At 40.2% G+C, this 17,932-nt stretch overlaps 2 protein-coding genes across 7 annotated transcripts in view; one reads left to right on the plus strand and one right to left on the minus strand.

Moving 5' to 3' along the window:
* Positions 1-3,717, plus strand: part of IGSF10 (immunoglobulin superfamily member 10) — a 119,028-nt gene extending 115,311 nt beyond the window's left edge. The window contains exon 8 of the mRNA XM_032408431.1: positions 1,676-3,717. Within this exon, the coding sequence (XP_032264322.1) occupies positions 1,676-3,584 (1,909 nt within the window). The 3' untranslated portion in view covers positions 3,585-3,717. The remainder of the gene's footprint in view (positions 1-1,675) is intronic.
* MED12L (mediator complex subunit 12L) overlaps positions 3,628-17,932 on the minus strand; it is a 319,084-nt gene continuing 304,779 nt past the window's right edge. For 5 of the 6 annotated variants that reach the window (XM_032408437.1, XM_032408435.1, XM_032408434.1 and 2 more), the window contains one exon: positions 3,628-9,996. In XM_032408437.1, coding sequence (XP_032264328.1) covers positions 9,670-9,996 — 327 coding nt within the window. In that variant the 3' untranslated portion in view covers positions 3,628-9,669. The remainder of the gene's footprint in view (positions 9,997-17,932) is intronic. The other variant, XM_032408436.1, reaches the window with a different exon arrangement.

The following is a 17,932-nucleotide window of genomic DNA, read 5'->3' on the forward strand; positions in this document are numbered from 1 at the left end:
AGAAGGACTACAGATGCTTTCTTTTACTTGGGGAACACTCTACTTTGGAAAAGTAAATTTTCTCTTAAAAACATCACTTTATAAAAAGAAACAGCTATAATCTCTTCTTATATATTACCACCTCCAGATGCATCAGATTTGGGGGCGGGACAAGGTCACTCTAAATCAAAGGTTTTCAAACAATGCAGTCCCCCTGCCAGTAGCATTAGCGTTGCCTGAGAACTCAGTGAATCAGAAACCAATTCTCTCTTAACAGGCAATCTGTGTTCTTAAAAGCTTCCAGGTGATTTTAGTGCCACTACAATAGGAGACTGGTTCTCAAATTTTATTGTTCGTAAGAGTCACGGTCACCTGGGACGTTTGTTACTCAGTGGGTTCCCAGATCCCTGGCCAGATCTCGTGAATCAGAATCTCTGAAAAGCGAAGCCAGGAAATCTGCATCTTACATGAGGCAGGCGCCATGTGATTCTGATGCATGGGATGAGAGAACTGTTTGTGAGAGCCAAGGCTGGGAGCAGTGGTTCTCAGATTTGGCTGCACATGAGAATCACTGGAAAACTGAGTCCTGATGACTAGGCCACACTCCACGCCAATTAAGTCAAATTCTGGAGGTGGGACTCGTTTTATACTCCATAAATGATTTTCATATACATCCAAGTTTGAGAATCAGTGCTTTTATAAAGCATTTGAGAACAGCCCTGAGAGCTGAGGCAAGTTACTAAGGCTATCTAAGCATCTAAATACTAAGGCTCTCTAAGTAAAGTATTTCCAGATGTATAGTGAGGAACTACTTGAAGATTTAAAAATAACAGCACCTTTTGTAATGTACCACACAATACTCTCCATACTTGTTTGCTGAGAATGAAAAGTGACTTGGGCTGTTTGACTTGATTAGCTGCTATCCTATCCACCTTTTCCTCTCTGGTTTCACTTACCTGCTTATCACACTGCCAAAAAATAAGAAGAAAAACATATATAGATGTTCCCTTATGGGTATTCTTGATCCCGGTTTTAACAGCAATTCATTTTCCACTGGTCTTTCTGAAAAGCTAAATCTGGTTTTAGCAGGAAAGATGTGCCATCTGGCGGCTCACTGTGGTAACGGCATGCTGCGTAATAACTTCAGGGAGAAAAAGGTAGCGCACAGCTTGACAAAATGCAGAGATCACTTTACAGCTGCCTGCAAAGGACAGATGAAACAGCAGGCTTCTAATGAGTCTTACATTGGCACTTCCTCTCTTCATGGCAAAGTATAACTTATTTTGTAACCAAATAATTATATTTTGTTACTAACCTTTTTAAAAAATATAACCTGGCATCTTTTCTGAGCCAAGTATACATGGAAGTTCTTTACTGACATATCACAAAACAATCATTTGATATGTAAAATGGTCAAGAAAGTCCTAAGGTATCCAATATTTCTAGCATTCTCAGCATTGTATCTTTCAAATCACCATTGTAAAGGAGTTTCATTTCACTAAATTTTAACTGTTCAGTTAGATAATTTTCTTTCTCAGAAAATGGTTTAGGAGACAGTAAATAAGCTAGTACTGATTTTAATTTTATTGCAACAGTTTAAGAAAATGTCCATAAAGCTAATCCTATGTAAATAAAGACAACTCCCCTCACCCCTTGCTAATAGCTGCACACTCAAATCCATCTCTTCTCTCCTTAGAATGGGCAGCCGCATCCATGTCTACCCAAATGGATCCTTGTTTATTGGATCAATAACAGAAAAAGACGGTGGTGACTACTTGTGTGTGGCCAGAAACAAAATGGGGGACGATCTGATACTGATGCATGTGAGCCTCCGACTGAAACCAGCCAAAATTGACCACAAGCACCATTTTAAAAAGCAAGTATTCCATGGGAAAGATTTCCAAGTTGATTGCGAGGCTTCTGGCTCCCCATTGCCTGAGATTTCTTGGAGTTTGCCTGATGGAACAATGATAAACAATGCAATGCAAGCCGATGACAGTGGCCGCAGGACCAGGAGGTATACCCTTTTTGACAATGGAACCTTATACTTCAACAAAGTTGGGATAGCAGAGGAAGGAGATTATACTTGCTATGCCCAGAACACTCTGGGGAAGGATGAAATGAAGGTGCACCTAACAGTAATAACAGCTGCCCCACGGATCAGGCAGGGTTACAAGACCCACAGGAGAATCAAGGCTGGAGACACAGTGGTCCTTGACTGTGAGGTCATCGGTGAACCCAAACCAAAAATATTTTGGTTGCTGCCTTCCCATGACGTGATTTCATTCTCTAAGGATAGGTACACATTTCATGCGAACGGGTCTTTGTCCATCAACAAAGTGAAACTGCTCGATTCCGGAGAGTATGTGTGTGTGGCCCGAAATCCCAGTGGGGATGACACAAAAATGTACAAACTGGATGTTGTCTCCAAACCTCCATTAATCAACGGTCTGTATACAAACAGAACAGTCATTAAAGCCACAGCCGTGAGGCATTCCAAAAAACACTTTGACTGCAGAGCTGAAGGAACACCATCTCCTCAAGTCATGTGGATCATGCCAGATAATATTTTCCTCACGGCCCCATACTATGGAAGCAGAATCACAGTCCATAAAAATGGAACCTTGGAAATTAGGAATGTGAGGTTTTCAGACTCGGCAGATTTTATCTGTGTGGCTCGGAATGAAGGAGGAGAGAGCGTGCTGGTGGTACGGTTAGAAGTACTGGAAATGCTAAGACGACCAACATTCAGAAATCCATTTAATGAAAAAACAGTTGCCCAGCTTGGAAAGTCCACAGCATTGAATTGTTCTGTTGACGGAAACCCACCACCTGAAATAATCTGGATTTTACCAAATGGCACAAGATTTCCCAATGAGCCGCAAATTTCTCAGTATCTGATAGCAAGCAATGGTTCTTTCATCATTTCTAAAACAACTCGGGATGATGCAGGAAAATACCGGTGTGCAGCAAGAAATAAAGTCGGCTACATTGAAAAATTAATTGTGTTAGAAATTGGCCAGAAGCCAGTGATTCTTTCTTACGCGCTAGGAACAGTTTACTGTATCAGTGGAGAATCCCTATCACTGCACTGTGTGTCTGATGGAAGCCCTAAGCCAAATATCAAATGGACTACACCAAGCGGTTCTATAATAGATAGACCTCAAGGTAGTGGAAAATACATATTGCATGAAAATGGCACCTTAGTCATTAAAGAAGCAACAGCTTATGACAGAGGAAACTATATTTGTATGGCTCAAAATAGCATTGGCCATGCACTGATTACCATTCCAGTAATGGTTGTAGCCTACCCACCCCGAATTACAAATCGCCTACCCAGGAGCATTCTCACAAGGACAGGAGCACCCGTTCAGCTCCGATGTGTGGCCCTGGGAGTCCCCAAGCCAGAAATTACATGGGAGCGGCCGGACCACTCCTTGCTCTCAATGGCAAATAAAGGGGGGACTCATGGACTTGAGCCGTTTCACCCCCAAGGTACCCTCATCATTCAGAATCCCCAAACTTCAGATTCTGGGATCTACAAATGCACAGCGAGGAATCCACTTGGTAGTGATTACGCAACAACGTATGTTCAGGTCATCTGACATGAAATAATAAAAATTGAACAAAGTCAACATCTGGACAGAGTTTATTTTTTGGAAGAAGTTTAATCAAAGGCAGCCATAGGCATGTAAATGAATTTGAGTACATTTACAATATTAAATTTATAATGGACATGCAAAATAAAAAAAGAAAAAGACTTGTAAATAAATGCAATATGACTGATAGTGATTTGTTAATTGATCTCCAAACAAACTTTTAACTTAAGGCACTTTTATTTTGCCAACAAATAACAATGAACATTAAGGTAAAACTGTCCACCATAAAAGAACAAATGGCTAATGTATCTGAATTCTTCATTAAAGAATGGACTTTGTTCTTTCACTACCAGTTGCCTAGTGTCCACTTTCTAGCAATGTTACAAGCATGGCACTGAGAAGAGAGACAATGGGAAAGATTAAATTTGCAGTCTTGATTGTAAATTTACAATTTTGATGTACAGATATTTTGTGGCTGACTTAGAAATATTTTAGTAAAACCTAGAGAAAATAAGCTCTGAACGGTTTTGACTAGGATTCGGTTTTGTGTACACTGAAAATTTTCATTGATTGGGAATACAAAAATGTTTTAATAACTGTGTTTAAAATACATGTAAAAAGCAACTTAACACCTACACATCATAAAAAGTGAAAAGGGGGTTGATTACTTTGTTATTGAAATAAACTCATTAAAAAGGCTTCATTAAAAATACAATGAAACTTCATCACTTCAAAATCTAACACAGGCATCCTTGGTTTGGAACTTTTTATAAGGAAAATATTCTGAGAAGGAACCATTGCTTTATGAACTTATTAAGGGATAATCCTTTATGGAAGAGGAAAATCTAAATCTAATACATAAATACATATAATGAAGTTTCATTGTACTTAAAATTTGATCAAATCTACACAAAATGTTGCTTTTTGTAATTCAACGTGAATTGATTTGGGGGACATTATGAGTCATCTTTTCTAATTCTAGAGGCTGGGATGTTCCAGTGTAATTTATCCAGAATTCATTCAAATATCTGCCAGTTATTTAAAGTGGAAAAAAAAAATGCCATAGGTCTCGCTCGGATCTCTCAGCACACAAAACAGCTGTTAGCCCCTGCTGATGGTCTGAGACACAGGGGAGCTTACTTCATTGTGTTTTCATCACACCAACTTTCAGCTGGCTCCACCTAAGAGGTGACCTGACTGCTACTATCTCGGATGCTGGTACCCTGTGGCCACAAGAGGTCAAAGGATACTCATTCTCACTGTGATCTCCTTCCACTGCCGGGCCAAAAGGAGTAAATAAGAATGACAAATGGAAGCTATTAGGAATGAGACTAGAGTGTAAACAGGTATGTCTAAGGGATTCTGATGCCCAATTACATTCAATTTTTAAAGTCTTATTTTTAAGGGAAAGGGAGGTCTCCATCTTCTCCTAGGATAATTTCCTGTCTTACAAAGCAAATTACCAGGTTCTGTCAAAGGATAGGGTTTTCCCTCGTGATCATTTTAATGCAAATTAATGCACTTGCTAAGAAAGAAACCTCTTAGGATGTGGGATTAAGTGGAAGGAAATATGCTAAGACTAGATTATAAAAATTCCAGTCATTCTCTTTATAATGCACAGGGGTAAGCCAGTCCTAGGTTCTTCCTCAACTTTCCATAGAATCTGAACTATAGAGCCTTACCATGACTTGGCTTTGTCACCGGAAAAGAAAAGGACACAACAAGAAAAAAAGTATACCCCACAGCTTTCATGTGCAAAATGATTATTAATAAATTAATTTCACTACCTTATGCAAACTATAAAGTGCATATGAATGCTATGCAATTATCACACTCGTTCTTGAAACGATATGACTGCTGTTTGCAATACTGAGCTATAAAAATATATGGTTCAAACTAAAAACTGGCATTTTAGATCCCAATAATTCTTCCAAAGGAAATCAGGACAGAACAGGACTCACTCACTAGGCACAACATTCACATTTCGGTTGTTTTGCCAAGGCAATCAACATATGGATAGATTACTTGGAAGAAAAATAACTTCATGGACTCTATGTAGGATTCTCAAGAGGGAAAAAAAACCAAAACCTGATATACAAAACCAGCTGAAATGTAAAGATCTGTCTTCTGAAAGCAAAGTATGTTATAATTTCGTGAAAAGAATGGTCTTGAATGTTTTGGCAAAGTCTTTTCCAGCCCAGAGTAAACATGAAATGAGCAGGCTGGAGTGAACTATTTCACAGTGTACAAAGCAGTTCACATGGATGCTGCCACAGCAAAAGTAAGCGGACATGTATTTGAGGTCGTTTGCATGAGTCAAACTTTGCAATGAGTAACTCACCTAGGAAGATATAAATTATTTATATAATGATTTGCAAAAGAAATGATCTAAAGTCATACTAGCTACATTTTAAAAAAGTAGTTCTACATGGTTTGCTCATTATAGACAAATCTATTCACAGTATGCTCAACTACATTACTTGTAAAATCATATGGCAAAAGAAAATGAATTAACACAAAACATGGGAAAATATCCCCCACATGTTTTAAAATGCCCTGCAATTTTCACATTCAAAATTTTATGCATCTAAATCTAAAAAAATATTATATGGAATACTCTTAAGTTACACAAACTGATAATAATTTACTGTATTTTTTACTCTAATAGGAGCAAATTACCACATACTTGAACAAAGTTAAAATAGTTACTATTTCTTTATAATAAATTTGATGTATAATTTACTTGTGCTTTTTGCACCAATTTATAAATACAGTATATGCAATACACAACCAAGACTGACACCAACATTAATAATTAAATTCAAAATAGCAAATACTTACCATACAAAATAAACAGCAAATACATCTTTATGAAAACCAGAGCCTTCTGGACTCAGGGGCCAGATTCTCTGGAAACCACATCAAGTTTGAGCACTGTGGAATCTCAGGCCAGCTGCAAGATTGTTTTTTCTCAAGTTGGCATAAGGTTCAGGAGAACCAAGAGTCATTTTTGCCAAATCTGGCAATAAATAATTGGAACAATTCCACTGTGGTTCGTTCGGGCCTTTAGAATTAACATGTTGTACCTTCACAAAGACTCTGGTCAATGCTCTTGCCACTGAAAACAAATTCGAGTACAGCTACTTCTAAGAGGCTTCCATGTATCTGAGGGTGGCTCTCACAGAAGCCTGGGTTGAAGTTCTTGGTCTAAGAAGTTTAAGTACTAAGCAACAATCTGTTTCAGCACCTTTTGACCACAACAAAAGCAAAGAAAAATCCTACATAAATAAGAATAAAGTTTATAAAGTGCTTATGAAATTACAAACATTTCAAATCAGAGCAATGCAAATAGATGTCCATTTCACCATCACAGGTGAAAGAAGAATAAATGGATTACTCTCCTGTCAAGACCTGACATGCCTTTCAAATCAGTAGTTTGGTCCAGCACAGTTTGGGGGGGGGGGGGAGAGAAGAAAACAACAAACTTCATCATTAATGAACACATATTTTAAATCCACCATAATTCATTCTTTCTATGAGATCCAAAAAGAAGCACCAATTTCAAAAGATCTGCTACCACGCTCTTCCTGGAGTAGGCCCACATGATCCACATTTTTATACCTACTTTAAGGTTGAATTTAACCAAAAAACCCCAAACCACACTTCCTCCTTTTCTTTTTGTTTTAAATACCTCTATATGAAATGTAGCACAAAATAAGAAAACTTCAAAGAAAGGAAAGAACAAAAGGACATTTCTAAAGACTGATGCATTAAATTTGATTTTCTATTTTTCAGTGCAAACATAAAACTTTATGTCTTGTCCTCTTCCAGATTCAGAAGTGTGATGGATGCCCATAGGGAGTCACTCCTTGCTGTGGCTGGTTACCTAATGGGAAAAATAAATTCAAATAAAATCGCAGATGCAAAATTATGCCACAGGTAGATGCTACCCTCTTGCCACGGTTCTCTGTACCAGCCTCAAGAACAGGAGGACAGACAAACCGGCCAAGGAGTGCATGCTAGCCCAGGGACCTGAGCAGTGAGGTCTGAATACCCTAACTGCATGCATTCCACAGGGGCACTGGCTCTACCTCAGAGTCCCACACCTGCCGGCACAAAGCCTTCGGACAGTAACCAGCCCCTCTAAAGTCTCTGAGTCTAAACTAAGGAACAACTCCATACTAACGTACAAAAGGACGCTAAGTATTGTAAAATACTGAAAGTTCCCCTAACTTTTATAAAAGCAGATCAGAGATTTTACTTTAACACGGACATTATAGTAAAGTGAGAGAAGTGGCATGAAACAGGGTAATTTTCTACAAATGGCCATATAAGGTATGTAAGAGAGAAGTGTGTAAGGGTGTCTACACGTGCGACAGTGGCTACGTGTGTTGACTCAGGTGTCTGCCTATACATATATGTACATGTGTGCAAGCACACACACACACACACAAAACCTAAAGAAGAGTAGGCACAAAAAAATGACAGGGACTTAGAAATAACTACTGCTTCCCCAACTCTGGTGGGACTATTCAAGTCCAGAGGCTCTGTCCACATGGGTTAAGATATAGAAGGAGTCCTCTGGGTTGTACAGTGAGAGCTCAACTTAGTGGCCATCACTCAACAAAGAAGGCTGGCATAACTGCTAATATCAGGGAGCAGAGTTTCTGGAAGGGGACCATCTGAATTCAAGAGTCCCAGCTCTGCCTCTTACTTTTAGCTGAATAACCTTGGACAAATGAGTCAATCAATCTCCCTTTTCTTTAGCTATTTCCTCGTCCATAGTATGGGAATGGTAATACCTTCACTCATGGGGCAGTTTAGGAATTAAGTGCATTAATCTATGTAGATTCAGAGTGTCTGGGTCCAAGAAAGTGCTCCATAAATGACAGATTAAAAAAACTGCATATCATGAGCTCTGGGAAACAGGAAAGAGAGTAGGTACACTCCCAAAAAGTGCCACTGCATAAAAATCACAGGTACTTATTTCTAAACACTAGAAAAAAATCTAAAATATAAGCATGTTGTCTCTGCCTTAAAATTATATTCTCTTTAACCATGTGAAAGTATGAACTCTCAAATAAAACAATGAAATATTAACCACACATATAATAGACTACCCCTGTTAAGCAGTAGTTAGAAAACAAGACCAATTTAAATGATTTAACAAATTAAATGAGGCTAAACGAGGGAAATACTTTTAAAGAAAAAGGAAAAAAAAAAAAGAAAAAAGACCTTGGTTATGCCCTAGTAGAGACGCAAGGTACATGAGGGCCATTTCCTCTGTGAGGAAATCAACAGGCACAGGCAGCAGGTGGAAAATTAAGACCAAACCCAAGTTGCCCCTCAGTCCTAACTGACCCTCCTCCTGACAGTATCCTACCAGAGTTGCACAGCTGACTTTAGGACTAGCTGGCCTTCACTCCATACCTCCAAAGCACACAACCAGAGACCCAGGAGAAACTGCCGGTCCCACTAGTCTCCTCGCTGCATGAACGAAAAAGTACATGGTCCAGAAAATGGTGGTAGGGCTAGCACCGGGATTCAGACTTCCTAACTCCTAGGCCAATATTCTTTGCATCACAGGGGGCTGGTTCGCATTTCTAAAAATATCTCCTGTGACGTCAAGCAGCACAGGGAGGATTTGATTCATGAGAGCACGCTGCCGGCATCTAGAAGAGGTGTGGTGAGATGGGCTGTTGGCATCGCTTTAGAGAGAGAGCACAATTAAAAAAAAAAAATCACACCAGCATAGCAGGCCCAATTATTGGGAACAAACTGCCCTGCTCTACTGCTTGCGGCATTAGCAGGCTGTGAGTTCTCTGCACTGTTATCAGAAGGACAGGATGGCACAGTAGCAAGAACAGTCACGGCCCCAGTGACCAGGAGACAGGTCTAGGGCTGGCCTTCCTCTACAGGTGGCTTTGGGAGGCCAGCTCCCTCACAGCACACTTGAGGGCATCGGCCGAGTTGGTCTCTGAACCTTCCAGCTTGGATAAAAAGGGTACCTGCACTTCCACGTGGGTCTCCCAAATGAAAAGAAACATTTCCAGGTTCAGACGGAAGCAAGAGGAAAACATCTTCACTGAACTCAAAAAACAAAAACAAAAACAAAACAAAAACCAAAAAACAAACAAAAAAAACTTGGGACTTTCCAGCGGCAAGGGGAGGGAGCATTTAAACCAAACCCAAACCCAAACCAAACCAGCCTGGACTCAAATGAAGATGTAAATGGTCCTGAAGGAAGACAGGGCGCTGTCTGAGGAGCCAGCACGTGTGTTCTGCTTGTCTTGAATCTCCTGGGAGCCATCTGCTCTGGAACGCGGGGGTACTTACTAGAAAGCTGCTTCTGGAGCTGCCGCACCAGGGCCGCCGTCTGTTGCTGCTGCTGGGTCTGCTGCAAGCCTTGCCTGGGGAACTGCAAATGTGACGGAAGACAGGAGGGCAGTCAGCCTGCGCTGCCTGGCTCAGACACGGACAGACACTACCTGCCGGGGTCGGTCTGCAACACACCGTCGACGCTTTCAGATCAAAGCGCCATGCCCAGTGGGTGTACGTTAATTTTCTTCTACACCCCGATGTACAGCTGGTGAGCATCTGAAGTGCCCAATCCATTCAAAATCTCACTCTCCAGGGGGTCACTTCGCATTTCTTGGAAGAGGCGTGATGAAGGAGTCCACTCCAGGGGTGGCCCCAGAGGTCAGATCTCCTTGTTATCGTATCCTTCACCAGCTAGCTAGTTAGGATCATGCTATCATAAACCATTTTCATTGGCCACATGAAAGCTCTCTGACCGGAGGATTTGTTCAAGCACCACAGGCCGTGCCTTGTATGGATGGAGACAAGAATCTGGTGAGGCAGAGCAGTACCCTCCATCCAGGACCCATTTGGGACTATGCCCTTCCATGGGATGCTGGATGAAGGTCAGCCAGTGTTACTATTTTCTCTGATACAAAGCAGAAAAACAGCACCTTGCCTGTTTATTTTCCTAATGCCCAAATCAAGAGGGAAAAATAAAGCAAAACTCCACCTTTCATTCACGTGGAAATGTTAGTAAAATAAAAAGTGCTTTCTTTTCTATTCAGTGGTTTCTTTATCTGGAAATACTACCTATTTAACAAAACCGAATATGCTACCATGTACTCGGCAGTGTTCTAGACATTGTATGTATACATTAGCCCATTTAAGCTTGACCAGGTAATAGCTATTCTCAATCCTTTATCCATATACGATTTATTATGACACGTCCATAATGTACAGACCGACCAAGGCCTAGGGCAGTACAACATAATCAAACTAAATTTCTGCAGCAAAACATACAACTAGTCCTATCAGGCAGAATGAATGAAGAAAGATGGGGGTCTGTTCAGGTCAGCTTTTGCAACCAAATGGGTTCAGGTCAGCCTTTGGGGTTCAATGAGTTACAAATAAAATTTCCATTTCAAAATAAAATGTCAAAATTCAGTTTGGATTTTAGAAATGAATATAAGGGACTGTAGACCTTTACTACTATTATTCTCATTTTACAACTGAGGGAACTGAGACTCCAAGGTGTTTAATCACCTGCCCATGATCCCTGTAAGTAATGGGGCAGGAATTCAGACAAAGCTTTCTGGATTCGGAACTTCCTATCTTAACCGCAATCCAGTGCTACCTTTAATTGGGAATATTAGCTTCCAAATATTAATTTACTTGGAAATAATCACAGATTCTAAATGGTGGGCTGCAAGAATGTCTGATCTTTTTTTATTAAAGACTTTATTTATTAGAGAGAGAGCGTGCCCACAAACAGGGGGAATGGCAGAGGGAGAGGGAGAAGCAGACTCCCCAGTGAGCAGGGAGCCCGATGTGGGGCTGGATCGCAGAACCCCGAGATCATGACCCGAGCCAAAGGCAGATGCTTAACTGACTGAGCCACCGAGGTGCCTGATGTCTAATCTTATCATTTTATTAACTAACATACTGAGGTACACATGCATAAATATTTAACATTTATTCATTCAACAGATACTTAGCTGTCTTCTTTTATAGTCATTTAAAATCTGCTCCAAATAGAGTAATTCACAGAATGAAATATGGTAGTGATCTCCTCAGAGTCTGTATCTTGAGGAGCCTTGGCAGTAACTAATTCATAGGAAGCTCGTGTGCATGTGGGTGTGTGAGTACGCATGCACACATGCTGGCAGGTAGTGGGTGCTCTGCTGGGTGGCCTTAAGAGATATAATATCCTCCAGGGGACCCCAAAACTATTGGGGAGGTCTGCAAAATCAAAACTGTTTTCATAATAATACTAAGGCACTAGTTGTTCTTGCTCTCCTTGTCTCAGGAGTATACAATGCAGTTTTTCAGAAGCTATATAACGTGATATTGTAACAAACAAGGTCTTCAATTTATTCAGACAATAAATTTTCAAAAATGTAAATGTCATTCTTCTAATTTTTTATTTTGAAAAATATTCTTATATTTATATTCATTCATTATTCATAAAGTGTTATTTCTGGTTAATATCTAATGAGAATTTTAAATGTATTAGTAAATACTGGTAATATTTGTTTTAATTTCTAATACAATAAATATTAATAGACACACAAACGCTCTTTGGGTCCACAGTAATTTTTGAATGAGAAGTGGTTCCAAGGCCGAAACTGAGACCAGTTTCGTTCGGCACACCTCCCCCCGACCCCCTCCATCCAAGGAAGTGGTGGGATACGGCTGCAGTCCATAGTCTCCTCAGTTGTAGTGTTTTTCCTGCATCCGTTTCTCTCAAGGCCACTCTCATGCAAAATTTAACTTGCTTCCACCTGTATGTGAATGTCAGCAAGCAAGAGACCCAGCTTACAGCCTCCCTGGGCCCTGGAGCACCTGAGGCCAGGGAAAGAGAGCATGCCACCAGCTCTCCACAGAACCCTCACGGAGGAGCATTTCAAACCAAGTCACTGAGCTCTTGCACAAAACTGGCTGAAGCAGCATAAAGCCATCAGGAGAAATTTAAAGAGTCATCCTCTTAAGCTCTTCCCCAGACTTCCTGAGTTAAAATTTCTGGGCCAAATGTGCTAGAAATCTGTATTTTCAAATGGTTCCCCTAAGTGGCCTGATGCTTGGCTAGATTTCAGAATCATCCCCATGTTGGGAGCTGGAACTTCTAATTTACCAAAACAGGTCAATACATGGGACAACTGAGGCTTACCAGAAGTAAAATAAATCTAAAAACCACAATCTGTGTATGTTTAACCTTTCCTGCTTAAGTCTGATAAATAAAGAGGAAAGATTTTTCTGGACTCTATCCATGCAGGAGATGTTCATAGTTCTGCTCACCTCTGCGCCTCTGCAAATGTTAATCCCTCCTCCTAGAAAACCTTCCTTCCCCCTTCATCCTACCCCTACATGCTCCTAAAAATCTGCCTGTCCTTCAAAGATCAGCTCAAGTGCTTACCTACTCCCTTAGGAATGTGAAGAGCAAACCACTGCTCCTGTATCCTGTGGAGATGCCTTTATTATCAAATGTGGCGTGATGTGACAAGTGCTTCTCTCCCCAGTATTCTGGATTTTGCTCTTCTCAGGGACGGGAGCTGTGTGCCATGCCCCTGCTGCAACCATGAGACAAAGCACAGAGCTCAACAATGTCCGTCAGGTACAGCCAACTAGCCCACGGGGCAGAGCTACTCTCCACTAAACACATTCTCTGCCGAACTCAAAACAATAATTTAAAATTTTATTATGATGTGCTTCGACTAATCCCTAAATCCCTATTTTGACAACACACGCTTAGTCAAGAATATTAATGTTCCTGCTCGCTCATTACTTAGGCAAAATGCATCATCTCTAAACCAGTCATTTCTATTTAAAGAAATGCCACTGAATCATTTCTGTCTCAGAAAAGCTGGCTTCTTTGGGCCCTTCTCTGCAGCAGCAGCAGCAGACACTGACCGTCCTAAGCAAGAGCAGGGCTGAAGAGTTAGTGGTGGGCCTTCACACTGCCTCAAATCTGGTTTCAACCTCTTGCCTTCTGAACTGTCTTTTTCCTTTACCTAGGGCTCACTGTGTGGGGCTTTTGTTCCTTCGTTGCTCGGACATTCAACAAACAAATTATTCAACAAGTTAACCAAATCCAGGCACATTTTGGGGTTCTAGGAACACCAAAGTGAGTAAAGCACAGTTCCTGCCTCCTGACAGCTGTGTCCTAAAACTGTCACTGCACACTATTGGTGAGCAAAGGACAAAGCACCAAGGCAACATTTATTTGTAACCTGCGCTGCCAACTGAGAGAGTGCAGAGAGTTATGGGCTCCTCTGACGGTCAGAATAAACCCTTTCATCAGTACCAGCTCCAGCACAAGGACTGCGGTACTGTGGGGGCCCCTCCACCGAGCGCTGGGTAGAAGTACGCACACTTAGATGCTGGCAAGACGGAACGCTCAGAAAGGACCGGCACCAATAGATTTCAGAGGATTTGGCACGCATTTATTTGCAGTTTCACCAGTAACTTGCATGCAGCCGTTTTTTAAAAATCTCTAGTTTTTTTTAGTGGGAAGAAAAAATCAAATTTATCTGTCCTGTTACCAGAAATCTCCCACATGTCTTCCCTATCCTCCCCATCTATAAGTTACTTCTCCTTTCCCTTCAAAAAGGAAAAAAAAAAAAAATTAAAATCCAAATTCATGCAGAGGAAGGTGACAAAGCTCAGTAAATTTCTCTGAACTAATTTTTTCCGTTTGAAAAGGAAAATACTATCTGGCTAATTCTGAATTCTAGAGGCACTGGAAAATTTTCTCAATTTCTCTGAATGGAACATATGAATTTTTTTGAAGATTATATCGCAATCTCACACATGATCTTTGGCTACAAATTAATGCAATCATTTAAGTAACTACTGCTTCCATTATGCATATTTTTATAAGGCATTATATTCAATATAATGTGATACTGACACAAGCATCAAATAATTTAAAAAGCCAGCTTTTTAAAGCTTCCTGTTAGCATCTTTTCCAGGTCACCCAGCTAGGACACCCTGAGTTTAAGATAAAAAGAAACGACACAGCAGTATGATGTAAACTTTATTTTCTTAAAAGCTAAAAGCAGCCTTAAAGAAGAGATCACAGCCTGTTAACATATTTAGTTAAGAGTTAATCATTACAACTCAAAAACTTATTTAAAGGTATTTTTCAAGTCAAGAACTATAATTTAGGTCAGAACTAGAAAGGCCAAATATAATTTTCCAGCAAGGTGCCTCGTCTTTCTTTCCTGTTGCTCTTTCACCAAAGACAAGTAAGCAAATGAAAACACAGGCATTGATATTAAGCTGACACATTTAATTTGTAAGCATGGGCCTTTGACACTTTCTTCCTCTTTTCACAGAAAAGCTCTGCTTTCTGAAGATGCTTTTGGAAAAAGCACCAATTTCTGTTCTAAGTTAGTTTTGAATCGTAGGTTCACTTTTTACAGCAGGGACCAACCTGCCCATGTGGCTGTTAATAATCATTGTGCCACATGGACCCGCTGTTGCTGTCAAGGAGGGGGCAAAGAGCACTCAACAAATCCCAAGGCCTTTCCGGGTCCGCCGCATTCAACCTCCTCCCACAAGTCTTCCTGAGCTTCTCATACCCTTCCTGACCTCTGTTCCAGGTTGAATTATGTTGTCCCGAAAAGCTTTGCTGGCATCCCAACCCCAGTACCTCAGAATGTGACCTTATTTGGAGAGAGGGTCTTTACAGAGGTGATCAAGTTAAAATGAGATTATTAGCATCAGACCTGATCCAATGTGATGGGTGTCCTTATAAAGAAGGGAAAGTTGGACACAAACACACGTAACAGTGAGAATATCATGAGAGGATGAAGGTAGAGATCATGTTTGTTTCCATGAGCCAAGGAAAGGCAAAACTCACCAGCACACCCTAGGAAGCTACAGGGAGTGGCTTGGAGCAGATTTCTCCCTCGTGGCCCCTGGAAGGAACCAACTCTGCCGACACCTTGAGCTTGGACTCCCAGCCTCCAGAACTGTGAGATAACACGTTTCTGTTGGCGAAGCCCCCAGTTTGTGGTGCTGTGTTACCGGAGCCCTAGCTTCCTAGTACTTCCCCTGCTTCCCACATGCCGAGCTGTTCAGTGGTTTCCTGGGATTCTGAGCTGTCTGGGGGCAGGGAGCACGCTGGGCGCTCCATTAGTGTGCTCATAACCTCTGGTCCAGTGCCAGCCCCTACTGTACAGAACAAATAAGCACTAGCTGAACTGACTGCTGGATGTCACCCGGTAGCCGCAGGGCAAGTCACAGGGAGGGTGGTGGCTGTGTGACCAAGACCACTTCTCCCCTGAGACTGCATGAATCAGAACTCCAAATGAGTCAGAGCAGACTTCTCCTCCACAGCCAGCTTACTGCTCAGTTCCCAGCAAAGAAACAATATCACATTTTAAGAAATTATAAGAAATACAATTTTCTTCTTAGTATTGCAAGGCTTCCTGCTACTGTTCTGAAGACACACATTTAGAGATAACATTATTCTTATGCTTCTATTTTCTTTTATTGTAAGAAAACAAAAAAAAAAAAAAAAAGGGAGAGAAATAGAATATATATCAAAATATCCCTAGCAGTATTATTTGTGAAACTGGAAACAATACCAATGTTCAGCAGCAATAGGTGGGGTGGTGTTAGGCAAGTAAGAGCAGAGGAATACAGCTGACTGACTTTATAGCTATATAAAATTACAAACATGTAGCCTATGTTAATAAACTTAAAAGTATATGCTGAATAAAAGTATGCTGAAAAAAGAACTAATTACATAACGTAAAACTCCAAGATCACTGATCCCTTTAACTTCTAATTCTGAAATCTGTCCAGGTGATATTTCAAATTTCTTAGCCTATCCTAAGACTATGACATACACAATATTTCTGCCTTTGTAAAAATAATTGCTGTCTAGATTACAATAGTGTTCTAAATATAAAAATAAGAATTATGCTTCCAAAATAGCTTTTAAAAAAACGCTTCAGCTCAAAAGGGAAAAAAAGGGGCTGGAAAAAGCCCACTGTGGATTTTATTATCCATTAAGACTGTTGTAATGAAGTTTTTTGTTTCTCTGAAATTACTTTACTATGAACACAGTAGGAAAAAATCATGGGCCATGTTTTGACTAACCTGCTCAATCCCGAGGATGTATTTTAAGTTAGTGAGTAAAATACAACCGATGACATTAAAAACTTCAAAACTGTCTTAGAGGTCAAAAATGAATAAATTTGATATATAGTCTTTACACATAATAAATAAATATTCATGAAACTTTTAGATGAATAGAAAGATATTAAATTCCCTTATATTAGATATGCTTTCATTCTAGTGGAACTGGGGCTAGAGTCTCTTCTCAACTCTGCAAAAGCTGATCCTCTGCTTCAAATTATCATTAAGAAGTTTATAATTAAGAATTATAATTAAGAAGTTTAAAAGACAATTTCCACCCCAGCCCTGTAAGTTTAACTTGTGATATAATCAAATGTTTATTTTTTTTTACCCTACTCAAAAGAACTACTACATTTCAGGCACTTGATATCAATATCCATCTGTGTCTATATAGCACGATTCTCTAAGAAGAAAAAAATGTAATGCATTTAATATTTTATGTACTTCTTATATGCTACATTATAAATCAACTAAAATAGTACTGATAAAAGAGGCAGGAGTCTGCAACTTACTGATATGTACAGATCGGGGGGAAAAGAGTGCGTGCGTGCGTGTGTGTGTGTGTGTGTGTGTGTGTGTAGAAAGAATAATAAAGCAAATGTGACAAAATGTTATTAGTAAATCTGGGAAGAGGATTTATGGTAATTGTATTATTAATTCTTCTGTTAGTTTGAAATTACTTCAAAATAAACAGTTATATCTTGTTCTTGGGTGAGATGCTAGGGTGAAGTAGGAGTATCCCATGCCAAGGAGTCCCTGACACAACACTTGTAAGTCAGTCAATCCCTGCTGATACACCCCTGAGGGTGAAGAGTGCAGGCTGTATGTGAACGTTTATATACGGCCTCTACCTGAGAAAGGATTTTTAAGATGGTTTACAATAAATGTCACAGATACAAAAAAAAAAAGAACTGGAGCTAGAAAAACTAGATTCATAATAAAGAAGAATTTCCGTAATAACGGGGACCAACCCGTTTTACAAGCAGAGGCTTGTAAAAGGATATCTCGGTGCATTTTACAAACCTCCGCACCGAGATACCCTATTTCATTTGCTGATGCTCCATTATCAGTCTATTTGGGCATGACCTGTCCTTTATCACCTAGCTCTACTGATCTGATCTCTCCTGATATACCACAGCACTGGCTCTGCTGTTCTTTCTTTACTGCAAAGGTTGTGAAACCATCCA

This window comes from Phoca vitulina, unplaced genomic scaffold (genome assembly GCF_004348235.1).
Source record: "Phoca vitulina isolate PV1807 unplaced genomic scaffold, GSC_HSeal_1.0 scaffold10, whole genome shotgun sequence".
Lineage (NCBI taxonomy): Eukaryota > Metazoa > Chordata > Mammalia > Carnivora > Phocidae > Phoca > Phoca vitulina.